At 57.2% G+C, this 13,075-nt stretch overlaps 1 protein-coding gene across 1 annotated transcript in view; it reads right to left on the bottom strand.

Moving 5' to 3' along the window:
• Positions 1-13,075, bottom strand: part of LOC117013385 (unconventional myosin-XVIIIa) — an 82,947-nt gene that overhangs the window by 14,957 nt on the left and 54,915 nt on the right. Inside the window, 16 exon segments of the mRNA XM_033090482.1 lie at positions 535-672; positions 1,104-1,187; positions 1,381-1,497; positions 2,832-2,945; positions 3,355-3,501; positions 3,828-3,932; positions 4,398-4,508; positions 5,079-5,279; positions 5,368-5,491; positions 7,214-7,368; positions 7,663-7,790; positions 8,243-8,354; positions 8,559-8,678; positions 8,841-8,930; positions 9,288-9,431; positions 10,127-10,255. Coding sequence (XP_032946373.1) covers positions 535-672; positions 1,104-1,187; positions 1,381-1,497; positions 2,832-2,945; positions 3,355-3,501; positions 3,828-3,932; positions 4,398-4,508; positions 5,079-5,279; positions 5,368-5,491; positions 7,214-7,368; positions 7,663-7,790; positions 8,243-8,354; positions 8,559-8,678; positions 8,841-8,930; positions 9,288-9,431; positions 10,127-10,255 — 2,019 coding nt within the window.

Here is a 13,075-nt window from a genome sequence, read left to right as displayed (position 1 = left end):
AATAAGACTGGGGAGAGGAAAAATACAAAGAGAAGAAAGAGTGGGGGGGGAAACGGAGAAAAATGATGAGAAGGAGACAAATCGGAGATGAGATGGGTGGGAAGAAGGGAAGAAAGAGGGGAATATGAAAGGGAAGGGAGAGAAAGAGAGAGCAGTGAGATGAGAGAACAGATTTCAGCCTCACAGAAGTGGCGCCATTTGCTGCATATTTATGACCCTGCCAGAGAGCGAGTGAGGGGGACCGGCGGGGGGAGCTCATGGTGGAGGAAAATATGAAGACGAAAAGCTAAGCTGCTCTGGTCCCTTGGCAGAAAGCAAGCACGGAAACAGAATGTAAAGCAGGCAGGCTCTGCGGTGCCCAGAGAGCAGGCCGGGCAGGCAGGGGAGAAGGCACCGCCCCGTCAGCTGGCCTGGCAGCTTAGCAGAGGCCTCTGAGGAGCATCCATGGGCCTGCCCAGCCCTGCTCAGCATGCGTGGCTCCAGCTGCTGGGGCAGCTCTGCCCTGGTAGCTACAGACCAGAAGTGTGCACCCACCTCCAGCCGCTTCACTTGGGTCCTTTCAAACTCCAGGCGCGTCTCCAACTCCCGGATCTTAGCTTCCTGTCTGCTCACCAGGGACTTGTCCACCATGGACTGCTCTAGGAATTCTACTTGGCTCTGGAGGGCTTGTAGCTGGGGGTGGGGAACAGGAAGAGAAGAAAGAACTGAGCCCAGAAAGGGGGGGTGGGCAGAGTCTGGGGCTGGCAAGATCACCATGGTGACCAGAAGGCTGAGGGAGGGAGGGATGCACAGGGGAGGTGGGAGGACGGGCCCGGAGCCAGAGGCATTCCCCACCTGGCCCAGCGCTGGCACAGATTTGGCCCAATGGAGAGAAAGGAGACAGCTAAGGGCCGGAGAGGGAATAGAAATGTGAAATGAGGCAGCTGAAGTCAAAATGTCTGCTATGGCGATATGGCTTCAAGCCTAGCTCTTTGCACTGGATACTGCTCCGTGGATTACTGATGGCAGAGAGAAGTGCGTGCTATCCTGTGAGCTTGCGGGTTCATCCCCACAGATGCTGACCCCGGCATCCTCTTTCTACCAAGGGGGACCCTGGTTCCCACCTTCTCCTGGAGCTCCTGCTTCTCCTTGTTGGCTTCTTCCAGCTGAGCTTGAAGGTCATTCATCTGAGCCATGTCCCGGGAGGCCTGGGAAAGGAGTGAGTGCTGAAGCAGGATCTCCCATAAACCCCGAATCCAGCCCACTCCACCCACCCCCAAGTGCCATGGACCACAGGCATTGCAACCTTCCCAAAGAAGTGGGTGTGCCGGGGACCTCTGAGGAGGACCAGAGGACAGGGTGCGTGGCACGGGCTGTGGTGGGCACTCCGGGGCAGGGTACCTGGGCCACGGCCGCCTTGTGCTTCTTCATCAGCTCATTCATGTCCTCCTGATCCTCCTCCAGCCGGTTCTGGATCTCGTTCTTCTCACGCTGAAGGCGGCTCAGCTGCTCCTCCAGCTGGACAGAAACAAAGACAGATGGAGGGCCTCAGGCCTGGTGTGCCCGATGGCCCCAGGTGGCAAGTCCGAGCCTTCCACATGTCACCTCCGGTGGGCGGGAGGTAAGGATGAGTCTGCGTCTACCTGCTGGAGTGGGACCCAGGACTAGTGATGATCAGGGAGACGCCTGCCCTGCTCTGAGTCAGGGAGCTGAGGGAAAGGGCTGTCTTCGCAGCACAGGCAGACCCTGGGCTAAATGACAGCTGATTTCTGGCAGCTCTTGGGAGGCTAATGAGAAGGCAGAAAAGGTCTTCCCAGAACAAGTGACCCATCATCCTGGCACTAGCAGTCTAGGTCCTAATCTTCATGCCCTCTGCCCCTGTCAGGCCCCAGGGAAGGACACCTCAACTCTGCGAAGCTCTTTCGGTATGGCTTCTGGTTTCCCCTGGGACCGCCTGCGCCCTAGCTGTCCAGCCCCCACAGCCAGTCCACTCCTGGGGGGAGGGGAAGAGACAGCCAACAGCAGCTTCAGGAAATGAATGAATCTATTAGCCTGTAATTCCAAACCAAAATGACTGTGTTGGCTCCTTCTCTGCCCCATCCATCTTGTTACCGGGCTGTGGGGAGCTGGGGAAGCCTCTGCCAAGAAGTTTATTAACTCGGATTTAAATAAAATGGTAATTTTATAACAGCCTTTTTTAACACAATTAAGGAATTTGAATTACTCACCTGAAAACTGCTGAGGAGCACAAATGTCACGGGGCCAGGGAGATTGGCACCAGCAGCCAGGTGGCTAGCTAGGGGGCTGTGGAGCCCAGAGCCAAGCCCAGCCTCCTCCCTTGCCCCATTCCCGGCCCGAGATGGTACCAGTGGCCGCATCCCAGCCATGAATTCTCGGCCGATGGATGGGCCGTGGGAGAGGTGGGGAATTAAAAGGGAGGCATTAAATAAGAGCTCTAATTAGCTGCCGCTTGGGCTTGTCAGTGGGCTGGCCAGGGGAAGGGGCGGGAAACGAGCCATCGCATCCTCTTATCGGTGCTTCCACTAATCTCTAGGCACCTGCTTACATCCCTCAGCCGTATTAGCTGCCTTTATTTATGGTGTTGGGGCCTGAGGCCAAGCTCCCACAGGCAGGTTGTTAAACGGGGAGACGGGCCCTTGCTGGCTCCCTCTTCCACCTCGCTCCCTCCCGGGCCTCAGCTGTTAGTGAGAGACAGAGGAGGGAGGCCTCTCGCACTGCAGAAAGCCCCGGTGTGAAGGGATCTGGCCGAGGAAGGGTCCCTGTTTGGGGTGACGGGAGCCACTGTCACAGCCCGTCTCCCTCCGCCCGGCCCTGCACCCCCAGGTCCTCACCGCTGTCTTGGTCTTCGCGATGTCGTCAATCTGTAGGTGCAGGTCTTCAATCTCCACCTCCATCGCTTTGCGTGCTTTCACGGCTGCTGCACAGGTGAACTCTGACTCCTCCAGCTGGACACAGAGCCACCCCCACCCCAGGGAGAGACGTCAGCCACTCCCTGGGGGCATGAGGGCTGAGCAGGGTGTTCACAGGGGAAAGGGAACCCAGCCGCTCTTTCTCCTCCTCTGTTCACGTGAGACCCCCAGGCTGGGGGGTGTTGTGAGGCCTGCACCCGCACCTCGTCCTGTGACAGGGGTGGGTGCCAGGCCCACCCACAGCATCCTGGGGCTTGGCGCTCGTGCTGGATAGCAATGCACAGACCCCGTGGAGTCTGGATGCTATAAGCCGTTTCTCCCTGTTTCCCTGCCACCTTCCTTCCTAAAGACTCAAGAACCACTGAGAAGGACAAGAGGAAGGGAAAGAGAACAAAAAAACGAGCTCAGTCGCTCCTGGAGCGGACGCTATCCTCTCTGCAGGTACCTGGTTCTTCAGCTGGGCGATCTCCCTCTTGCTGGGTGCATTGTTCTTCAGGTGGTCCAGCATGATCTGGGAGTCTGCCAGCAGTGCCTTGGTGCGCTTCAGGTCTTTCCGGAGCCGCTTCTCTGACTCAAAGTCCCGCTGGTTCACCTGGGTGGACACCAGAAGTTGGGGCTCTGGGCTCCACCGAGAGGCCTCCTCCTGTCTTCCCCAAGCCCACGCATCACCCTTGCTCACATTCTCAGAGTTCCCCTAATGAGCAATGACAGCGGAAGTGCCAGGATCACGCCAGCCAATGAGAAAAGCCTGGGTGTGCAATGTATGGTTATCGCCTCCATTCCAGAGGTGATGACAGTGGGCTCTACAGAGCCCGGCATCCCCCTCCCTGTTCCCAGCTTTCTACGCCTAAGATTCCCATCCCTAAGACCGGATGGGGCCGCCAGTTGGCCACGCCCCAGACAGCGGTCTCTCCTCACCTGGTCACTGAGCGTGGTGAGCTTGCCCTCCAGCTCCCGCTTCTCTCGCAGCACCTTCTGCTTGTCCTCATACTCTTCCTCGAGCTGCACTTCCATTTGTTTTAACTAGAATACCGTGGGGACAGAGGCCCATCAGCGTCTGGTGCCAGCCAGTCCCCTTTCCTTCTGGATTCCCCCACCCAGTGAAAACAGTGGGGCAGGGCTGAGCGTGGATGACCCCAGAGGGGTCAGACCTTGAATTTGAAATTGTAAGGGTTTCAAAGCAGCTTGGAGGGGAGAGGGGGGATGGCAGGCCACACACAGTGGCCCTGAGCCAGAGTGGACAGGTCCCACTGAGACAAGCTAGTTGAATGCACAGAAAGCAGGGAGCGTGAGTTCCTCAAGGCCTGAGCTTCTCTACAAACCCTGAGAACACACATCCCACCTAATATCAAGAGCAGAGATTCCTGGTGCAGAACGGCAATGGAAGAGTGCCATTGGCTAAGACCGGGCAACAGAAATCCCCTTACTTTAAAGCAGTGATGGGGGAACCGGTGTTTATCCTGGACAGCTAAGTGCCCATTGCCTTACCTTCTTTTGACACGACTGCCGGGCCTCCTCCACCTCCTCATCCCGACTCTCCATCTCCTTGGAATGAGTCTGTCTCATCCGCTCCATCTCCATCTCAAGTCGCAGCTTAGCCTGGAAGTAGGTGGGAACGGGGACTAGGTTAATTTCCCAGCGGTGCTCTGACCCCTGCCCACTGCACCCTGAAGGGCAGCTCTCCCCAGGCTCCAGAGCAGGGACCATCTCTGCAAGCAGTTCCCTTGGCTCCCACCTTGCTCCTGTGGCAGTGGGCTTCTGCAGAGAAGCTGAACTCCCTTACTGTGTAGGTGTCTAGGACAGGCCCAGGGAAGGCTGCTGGGTGGGGCAAGCCTGCCACTTTTCCATTTGGTCTCCATGCTCGAGCTCCCTGAACTAACATGATGCCTCACCGGCAGGCCAGGTGGGCTCAGCGCCTTCTGGCTGCTGTGCATCCAGAGCCCCTCACCACTACAGCTCAGTCAGGATTTGCTCTTGCGGAAAGCACCACGAAAGCTTAATTACCTTCCCATTGTGGCTGGTACAGATTAGGTACTCACTTAACATTTTGTGAATAAGGGAATGAATGAGCAAACAAATGACTGAATTTGGGATCTTGCCCTCCTCTGGCCCACACTCCAGGTTAGCTCTGGGGACGGTGTTGCCTCCCTTTGCCCAGCCCTCCAGTACCTGTTCCAGCATCTGGATGGTCCCTGCCTGCTCGTCTAGCTCCTCTTCCTGATCCTTGACCTTGGCCTCCAGGTCCCGGAGCTGTTTCTTGACCTTGGCCAGAGAGGCTTCATCCTTGGACTCTTGGGAAGAAATGTCCTGGAGCTCAGCCTCCAGTGAGACGACCTTCTGGGTGAATCCCGCAATGTCCATGTCTTTTTCCTGGAGCAAAAGGGAAGATGAGGCTGGCCCTGGGCTGGCCCTGGCCTGGGAGTGAGACGGCGCATGGAGAGTGGGCAGCCCCACGCACCTCTAGTTGCTGTTTCAGGCTGAAAGCCTCAGCAAGGAGCATGTCCTTCTCTCGCTGCAGCTTCTCCCGCTGCAGCTTCTCCCTCTGCGCCTCCTCATGCGCCTGTGAGAGCTCACTGTCAAACCTGTGAGGGAGCATGACCATGGGGGCTCCATCAGACAAGGGAAGAATCCGGGTCCCCAGCACCCACAGGCTGCCAGGATGTGGTGCCACAGATATGGACAGGACACAAGCAGAAGGGGGACTTGCAGCCTAAACATTCAGGGGTTACAGGTCAGGCCACCGAGGCCCTACTCAGCAACCTAGTCTAGGATGGGGGTGCATTTCACTGAATGGGTCCAAGAAGACTTTTTACGAGGTGGGCCTAAGAGAACCCACAGACTGCTTCCACGGAAGAGGTGGATATACTCTCGTCAGGTGTTGTCTCAACCTTTTCAATTTCAACAGATCAGGAATGAGGGCCCAGGGTGAGGGCAGAGAGGGCCTCAGGATGGATAGAAATGCCTCGTCGACTCACTTTCTACAGTTCAATTCAGAAACTCTAGATGGAGCAGCCTGTGCCTGCCCCCAGTCTCGGCACCAGCATTTGGTCAGGCCCACCTGCCCGAGTAATACCCATGTCACCACCAGGAACCCCCACACTGAGCTGGACGCCAGCAGTCCCACTGTACCCAGCTGGCAGCGTGCTTCAACAGGGCACGCAGTCCACGGCTGGGGGCCTCTTTCTTCACTCCTTCACTTCTCAGCCTTCTATTTCCTGCCCAGTGACTTTAAGTAAGGAGCAAATTGCTGAAATTCCTCTTAACACCTTCCCTGCATAGCTAATCAGGTTCCTGCAGAAAACTGAATAGCTCCACCCTACCCCAACCCCATATCAAGGGGAAAAAAAAAAAGAAAGAAAAAAGTAAGAAAACTCTGGGCAGCTGAAACCTAATGAGTTGCCCAATAGGGAGTGCGGCAAGATGGTAACGAGGCTGCACTGGCACTGTCATTGGGGTGCTCAGAAGGGGAGGTCCCCGCTCAGTGTGCCTGTCTCTAGGTAAAGGGAAGGTGGGGGTAAAGATAAGAACTAGGGAAGCAGGGAGTCACTGAGGGAGGAATATAAGACCTTCTTATTTCCTCTCACGCTGCAAAGCAGCCTCGCCCAGGAGGCAGAGGGTAATCCCGGGTCACCAGGTCACCGGGAGGACTCAGCTCTGCAGTTCTCACCCCCAGGGTCGTGAGAGTGGGGCTGCCCCTTTGCAAAGGCAACTAGTGCCTCTGCTGAGTACCCCTCCCCTGCAGACGGGAGCCAGGCGCTGTTCCCACTCCCTGGGGCACCCTGCTGTTCCCAGGGTGTGTGGGTTCCTCGGTGTTGCTAATAAAGGCGTCCCATTCCCATTCCCAGCCAGGGAAATTAATTTAGATTGGATTTTCTCCTGTGAGGGCTGCCCCCCTCCTTTGTGCCATTACCATAATGAGATGGAAGTGGCACGGTAGTCTAATGACATTAGTCAGGAGAGTGTGTTGGAGTAGCTGAGGCAAGGGAGAGACGGGGAGCTGGGTGGGAACGAGGGGCAGGGCCGTGGTGGTGGAGGAGTTCCTGCACAGGGCCTGGCTGGCGCCCAGCCTTCCTGTCCTCAGCACCTCGGGGAGCAGAGGGCTGAGCGGGCCCTCAGCGGGGGTGTGGTCTGAGTGCTCCTCAGAGGTCAGAAGTGAGACCCGTTCACGTTCCAGGACGCCTGACTATGCAGGCAAGGACCCTGGCCAGGTCCTCCCTCCTTGCTTCCCTGCAGGGGGAGGCAGGAAGCCCTGTCTGGGGTTGTTCTAGGAAGTCCTCTGCGCCCAGGGCAGGGGACCCACCCACCTCCTCTGCTTCTTCTCCAGCTCATGGTTGCGGACCTGCTGGCCCTCCAGGTGCAGCTTGGTGTCCTGCAGCTCAGCCGTCAGCCGCTGGCACTTCTTCTTGAGTTGCTGCAGAGCCCTCTGGCTCTCCTCACTATCTGCCTGCAGGTCCCCGAGCTAGGGGCCGAAATGGGGTACAGGGTCAGAGGCCCGGGGCTATTGGTGGAGCAGGTAAGAAGAAGGAGGTGGGTGAGTGAGGGGGAGACCCAGAGATGAGGGATGAAGTTCAGGGACATCCGGGGAACTAAGACACTTGAAGAACAGTGTCCCCTGCACCCAGAGGCAAACATGCCAACCCTCCCCTATTGTTCCCAGGGCCTGCCTGTGCTGGCCATTCACTGGGCCGACATGTGGCGCCAAGCCCCTCCCAGTTCCTCCCTGGCACAGGCCTCCATGGCTTCCAGGACTCACCCGCCTCTCCAGCTGCCTCTTGTTCTGCTGCTCTACCTCTAGCCTGTCCTCGAACTCCTGCTGGAGCCGCTTCTTGGTGAAGTCCACCTCCCGCACAGCTCGCTCGTACTTCAGGCGCCACTCACCACCTGTGGGGTTGGCGGCAGACAAGGGAAGACCGAGCTTCTGAGAGTCCCCGAGAAAGGGCCGAGGGGAAGAAGGATGGGGCGGGGAGGGCCAGCAGGTGGAGTCAGCCAGAGGGACGCAGAAAAGTCTCTGGAATGATGACTTCCACCCAAGATGGAAGGAGCTACTAGCTGAGAGAAGACTAGAGAGGGTGAGGTGGCTACGTATGCTATCCTCTCCCCAGGGACTGCCAGACCTTGGCCCTCAGATGTTATCACTACCGTGGTTGTTACAGCCCTCTAAGATAATCCCCTGCATTTATCGGCACGTCTACTTTCTATCTACTTATTGCACTTTAGCCTTATAACAGACCTCTACCCGGGAGACAGGCTGGACAAGGGGTGTGGTGACCCAGGCGTGGGCATCCGCGCTTGCCCCTCAGGCCATTGCCGAGCTCTTCCGGCCTCAGACCCACCTGCGTCGTCATCATCCACTTCCCCGTTGATCTCTGCTGCCCGGATGAGACGGGCCTCCATCACCTCCACTTCCATCACCTCCATTTGCTTCTTCAGTGCATCGTACTGGGTCTGCAGGAGAGAAGGGGAGGAGGTGTGCCATTCCACCCTCCCACTCAGTAACCCCTGCACCCCTGAACCACAGATCGTGGTCACATGCTTACCCAGAGCAAACAGGGGTGCTGGGTTAGTGGCAAAGCTGCCACTTGTCTTTGGGGGCAGCAGATGGGCACTAGAGTGTGGCCGCCGCTGTCTTCACCCTGGCCCTGTCCTCACCTGCAGCTCCTTCATCTCCTTCTCAGCTCGGAGCCTCTCCGCGGTCTCCGCGTCCAGCAGCTGGGAGGCGGACTCTCCCGTGTTACGTTCATCCGTCAGCTCCGATGTCAGCTCCGAGATCTGGGGTGGGGGGAGGGAGATGCCACCAGTTGAAATGCCTGCCTCACTCAGCTGGAACGCCGGGGGTGGGGGGTGAAGGGGGTGGGGGAGGTGGGGGGGACCTCCTGGGCCCAGCCTCCCTGCGGAGGTGGGCCAGTCTATCTGGTGCGAGGAGTCACTCACCCGGCTCTCCAGCCGGTCACTGTTGAGCCGCAGCTCATTCCGCTCCTTCTCCACCTTCTCAAGCTTGCTCCGCAGCTGCTGGATCTCTTCCTAGGGTGCAGTAAGGAGGGCAAAGTGAGCCAGAGGCTCTACAAGAGGATCTGCACCCTTGGGTTGAATGAAGCTGGTGAAGCTCGGGCTAGCACACAAGGGCACAGGAAGCCACTGCCTCCCAGGGCCTCCTTCCCTAGACCCTTCCCCATATGCCGAGGACGCCCAAGATTTTATACCTAAGAGGCTACCCAGGGGCTCAGCCAGCATCCCGGCGGATGACTTCTGTTTGATGGGCATAGTTCAAGGTCATCAACTTTATGGACTAAACAAAGGAGCACTTGGGAGCAGACAAGACTCTCGCCCCCATGGATGAACTCCTCTCAGTGACCAGGCCTTCCCTGGGCTTTGACATACGTCTTTGTTCCGGATCTGCTCCTCGGACAGCTGCACCTCAATGAGGGGTCGTACAGTGGTAAAGAGCTTCCACCAGGGCCAGTCCTTCACCCCTTTGTTCTTCTTGATGTTCTTCTGCACACAGCGAATAGCCAGGTCCTGGATCTAAGTGCAGGTGGGGGTGGCACACAGTGGGGCTCTCAGTCCCAGGCCTAGCCAGGATCCTCCCTGCTGGGCTGCTTCTCTGGCCATCTGACCTGGAGGCAAACGCTCCCTCTGCACCCAGCCTCCCTCCATCTCTCAGAGGTTGGGTGACAGAGAGCCAGGCCCTGGGAGCACTGCACTGGGCACTAACTGCTCCGCCATCGTTAGGAATAACTTCATCTGCTTTATTTGCTGCCTTATTATTTCCACCACCCTGGCCTGGATGTGCTATAAAACCTAATCTTGCTGAAACACAAGAGGCGGCGGTGCCGGCTGTTTTATGGACTTGCTAATAAGAAAAGGAGTCGCTGACACAGCTCCTTAATCTTCATGGAGCAGCCTATGATCCAGAGGCCACCTTTGCCTGGGCCCTGCTCCCCGACCCCACCCTGCCCCTTGGACCAGGCCACATGGCCCCATCGCTGGGCATACCAGCACTCGCACTGGCACCAGGGAGCTGCCCATTCTCCATCCTGGCCCAGGGCATGGCCGCCCTGGGAGGTCTCTGCCTCTTCTCCCCCAGATAACAATAACCCATAGCCCCAAGACTAGCTTTCTTCCCCTGCATGTTCCCTCCGGTTCTTCACCCCAACCCAGGAACTCAGCTCTGCCCAGCTAGGCTGGGCTGGGGGACGAGGATGTCCCTGGAGCAGCACCTTTTTCTTCTTGAAGTGCTGGCGGGCCAGGTAGCCCCTGCAGGCTGCCTGGAACAGGGTTAGGTTCCTGCTGCTTTGCTCATCCCGTTGCTCCTCCAGCCGTGCCAATGTGCCCGCCCGGAAGAACACCTGTGGAGAAGCAGGCCGGGTGAAGGCAGGAGACTGGGCCAGGGCAGCCCAGCCAAGGAAACCAGCAGGCCCAGAAATGTGGCCCTTGGCCTGGGAAGAGCCTGAAATTCCAAGTGTCCAAGAGAATAGGGAAGGAGCAAGAAGAGGCCCCAGCCAGGAAGGCTGAAGGAGGAGGGCCAAGCTGGGGGGTGGGGAGGTTTGGGAAGGGGAGGAGTAAGAAGGGAAATGTAACTTCAAAGAGAAATGAAAGCAGAGGAAAGCCAAGTTAAGGTATTAGGAAAGAAGTCAACGAAGCAGCCACTGGTCAAATGGGGAGAGGACACCCCTCAGCAACATCCACGGTGGCTTCTTCTTCCCCCAGGACTGCCAGCAACACTGTCCATGCCCCTGCGCCCACTACCCACCACAGGGCCCAACCGCCTTTGGCATCCAGCTGCCTGGGATCAGGTAAAGCTGATGTGGTGTATGTGTGTAAGAAGAAAAAGGTCCTGGGGCGGCCGGTTAGCTCAGTTGGTTAGAGCGCGGCTCTAACCAACAAGGTCGCCGGTTCGATCCCCGCATGGGCCGCTGTGAGCTGCGCCCTCCACAACTAGGTTAAAACAACTACTTGAGCTAGAGTTGATAGGTCCTAGAAAAACATGCTTAAAATAAATGAAAGTTTAAAAAAAAGAGAGAGAGAGAAAAGAAAAAGGTCCAGGAAGCAGTATGCAGAGAAAGGGGAGTGGGGAAGGAGTAGGGGCCCCTTCTCTGTACCCTCCCTGCTCAGTTTCATTTCAGACATCTCCTCTTTCAAGTGCCAACACCCCACCCCCACCCACACACCCAGGTTTCATCTCTTGAAGAAGCCAGTGTGGTGGGTGGGAATTGGTCCAGTCAAGGGACCTGTCATACAGGTTTGGGGGCTGGAGGGCAGATGTGAGAAGAACCAGCTGGAAACCCCCCACACCCAGCTTTTCCTCTCACTCTTTGGAGGCCTGAGCTGGGGCTGGATAAAAGTTTCACTGCTAAGAGAGGAAGAAGAGCGGGGAAAATGGTCAGGTGAAAAGAAGGCTCTAGTTTCCTTAGAGAGGGCAAAAGGATACCTAGGTATATGCCCACCTCCACCTTGCCCGGCACACAGAAAATTCCCTTTTGTGGGGCAAAACGAAGATGTGAATTGAACTCCATGGGAAACACTCAGAACCATTAGGTAGAATATCCCCAGGCCTCCCCTCAGGAGAAAAATGGGGAGAGGGCCTACACTCTCTGCTGAGAAAGCTTTGCCTCTGGCGACTCTGTGGAAACCTAGTCCCCTAAGGCTGGCCTGGGAGAAAGCCAGCTCAGTTCTCCAAGACACTTCCCCACATCCCACCGGCAGGGCTGAGCGTCTGAGATCTCCCATGGGTCCTGAGTCCCACCTGAGCCTTGATTTCCCACAATGTGTAAGCCTGAGATTCCCCCCAGGGGCCACGATTCTCCCAGAGGGAGGAAATCATGCTAGGGGTCAGCACACATGAGCACACAAGTCTGACTAGAGCAGAAGTAAGGTGCCAGGTGGGGGGCGGAGAATGGCCCAGAAACACAATGGAAAGAGAAAGGATGCTCTAGAGACTAGGGCGGCAGCCCCAAACCTCTCCTGAACAGCTATACGTTTGTGAGGCTAGGAGTCCTTCTGAGCATTAGGTGAAGGCTCAGGGCCATCTCCTCTCCAACACACCCATCCATACAAACCTTACAAACAACAGCAGGCTCCCGGACCCCCAATCCCTTTGCCTCGACCAAGGTCCTGTGGGCTCAGATTGAGCTCCCTTCTCTGACGCAGTGTGACAAACAGTGATCACCAGCCAGCGTTGATCATAGCTTAGAAGTCCTGAAACTTCTTTCCCAAACCCGATGTGAGCAAACATCCACCCATACTCCTCATTTTGCCCAGAGCAGGAGTGAGCCCTGGGATTCGACTGCCTCAGCCAGGCGCTGGGATGATGCAGAGGGACTAAAATGACAGCCGGGAAGAGGACCAGCCTGTGCAGGCCCTCTCCTGCCCAAGACATGCCTTAGAGGAGGTGCCACTCGCCATGCCAGCCCACAGCAGCTCAGCTTGCCAGAGGGGCAGGGGCCCACGCAGCAGACACCAAGAGGCTGAAGTGACTGCAGGCTTCCCAGGGAAGTAGCTCAGCTAGCCGCCTGGAGACTCCCCATCTCCACACAGGGCTTAGAGACATTTTGGGAGGGCGAGACAGAGGAGGTAAGCCAGACAGCAGAAACCAAAACCAGAAAAATGACATAGAAAGAGACTGGGACGCAGAAGACACAGAGACCAAGGAGAGAAACAGACGAGTAGAACCAGAAACTGAGGGCTAGAAACCAGCAGGGACCGCCAGTGCCAAAAGGACAAGGGAACACTAGGCACAACAAAAACAAAGATACGGTGAGGGGACAGGAAAGGGATTCCCAGTGAGGGAGGGGACACGAGAAACCAAACCCTGACTCAGTGCAGCACACAGAGAACAGAGGATCAGCAGCACTTAAGCCTGTTTTGTAAGTACCCCCTTCCACCTCCCGCTCCCTACACGGCCCCGCGACCTGGGGTTCCTTCCCTGTCTGCTGACAGATGAACAGGTCCACACGCCCCCTCTGGCTCCCAACTGCTCTCCCTCCCACCACAGCCCTTGGAGCACATACGTGGATGTCGCTGGTCAAAACTCCCAGTCTCAGGAGACAGGGGTATGAGGGGTTCCCTGCGCCGTGGGAGGGACGCTCGGCTGACCCTTTGGTGTGGAGTGATGTGGCAGACTGGCACCCAGGGCCAGGCGTGCCTGCCTTTTATGCACCACGTTCCAT

Source organism: Rhinolophus ferrumequinum, chromosome 21 (genome assembly GCF_004115265.2).
Source record: "Rhinolophus ferrumequinum isolate MPI-CBG mRhiFer1 chromosome 21, mRhiFer1_v1.p, whole genome shotgun sequence".
NCBI classification, from domain to species: Eukaryota; Metazoa; Chordata; class Mammalia; order Chiroptera; family Rhinolophidae; genus Rhinolophus; species Rhinolophus ferrumequinum.
Note: the sequence above shows the minus strand (reverse complement) of the source record. Positions and strands in the feature narration are given on the sequence as shown.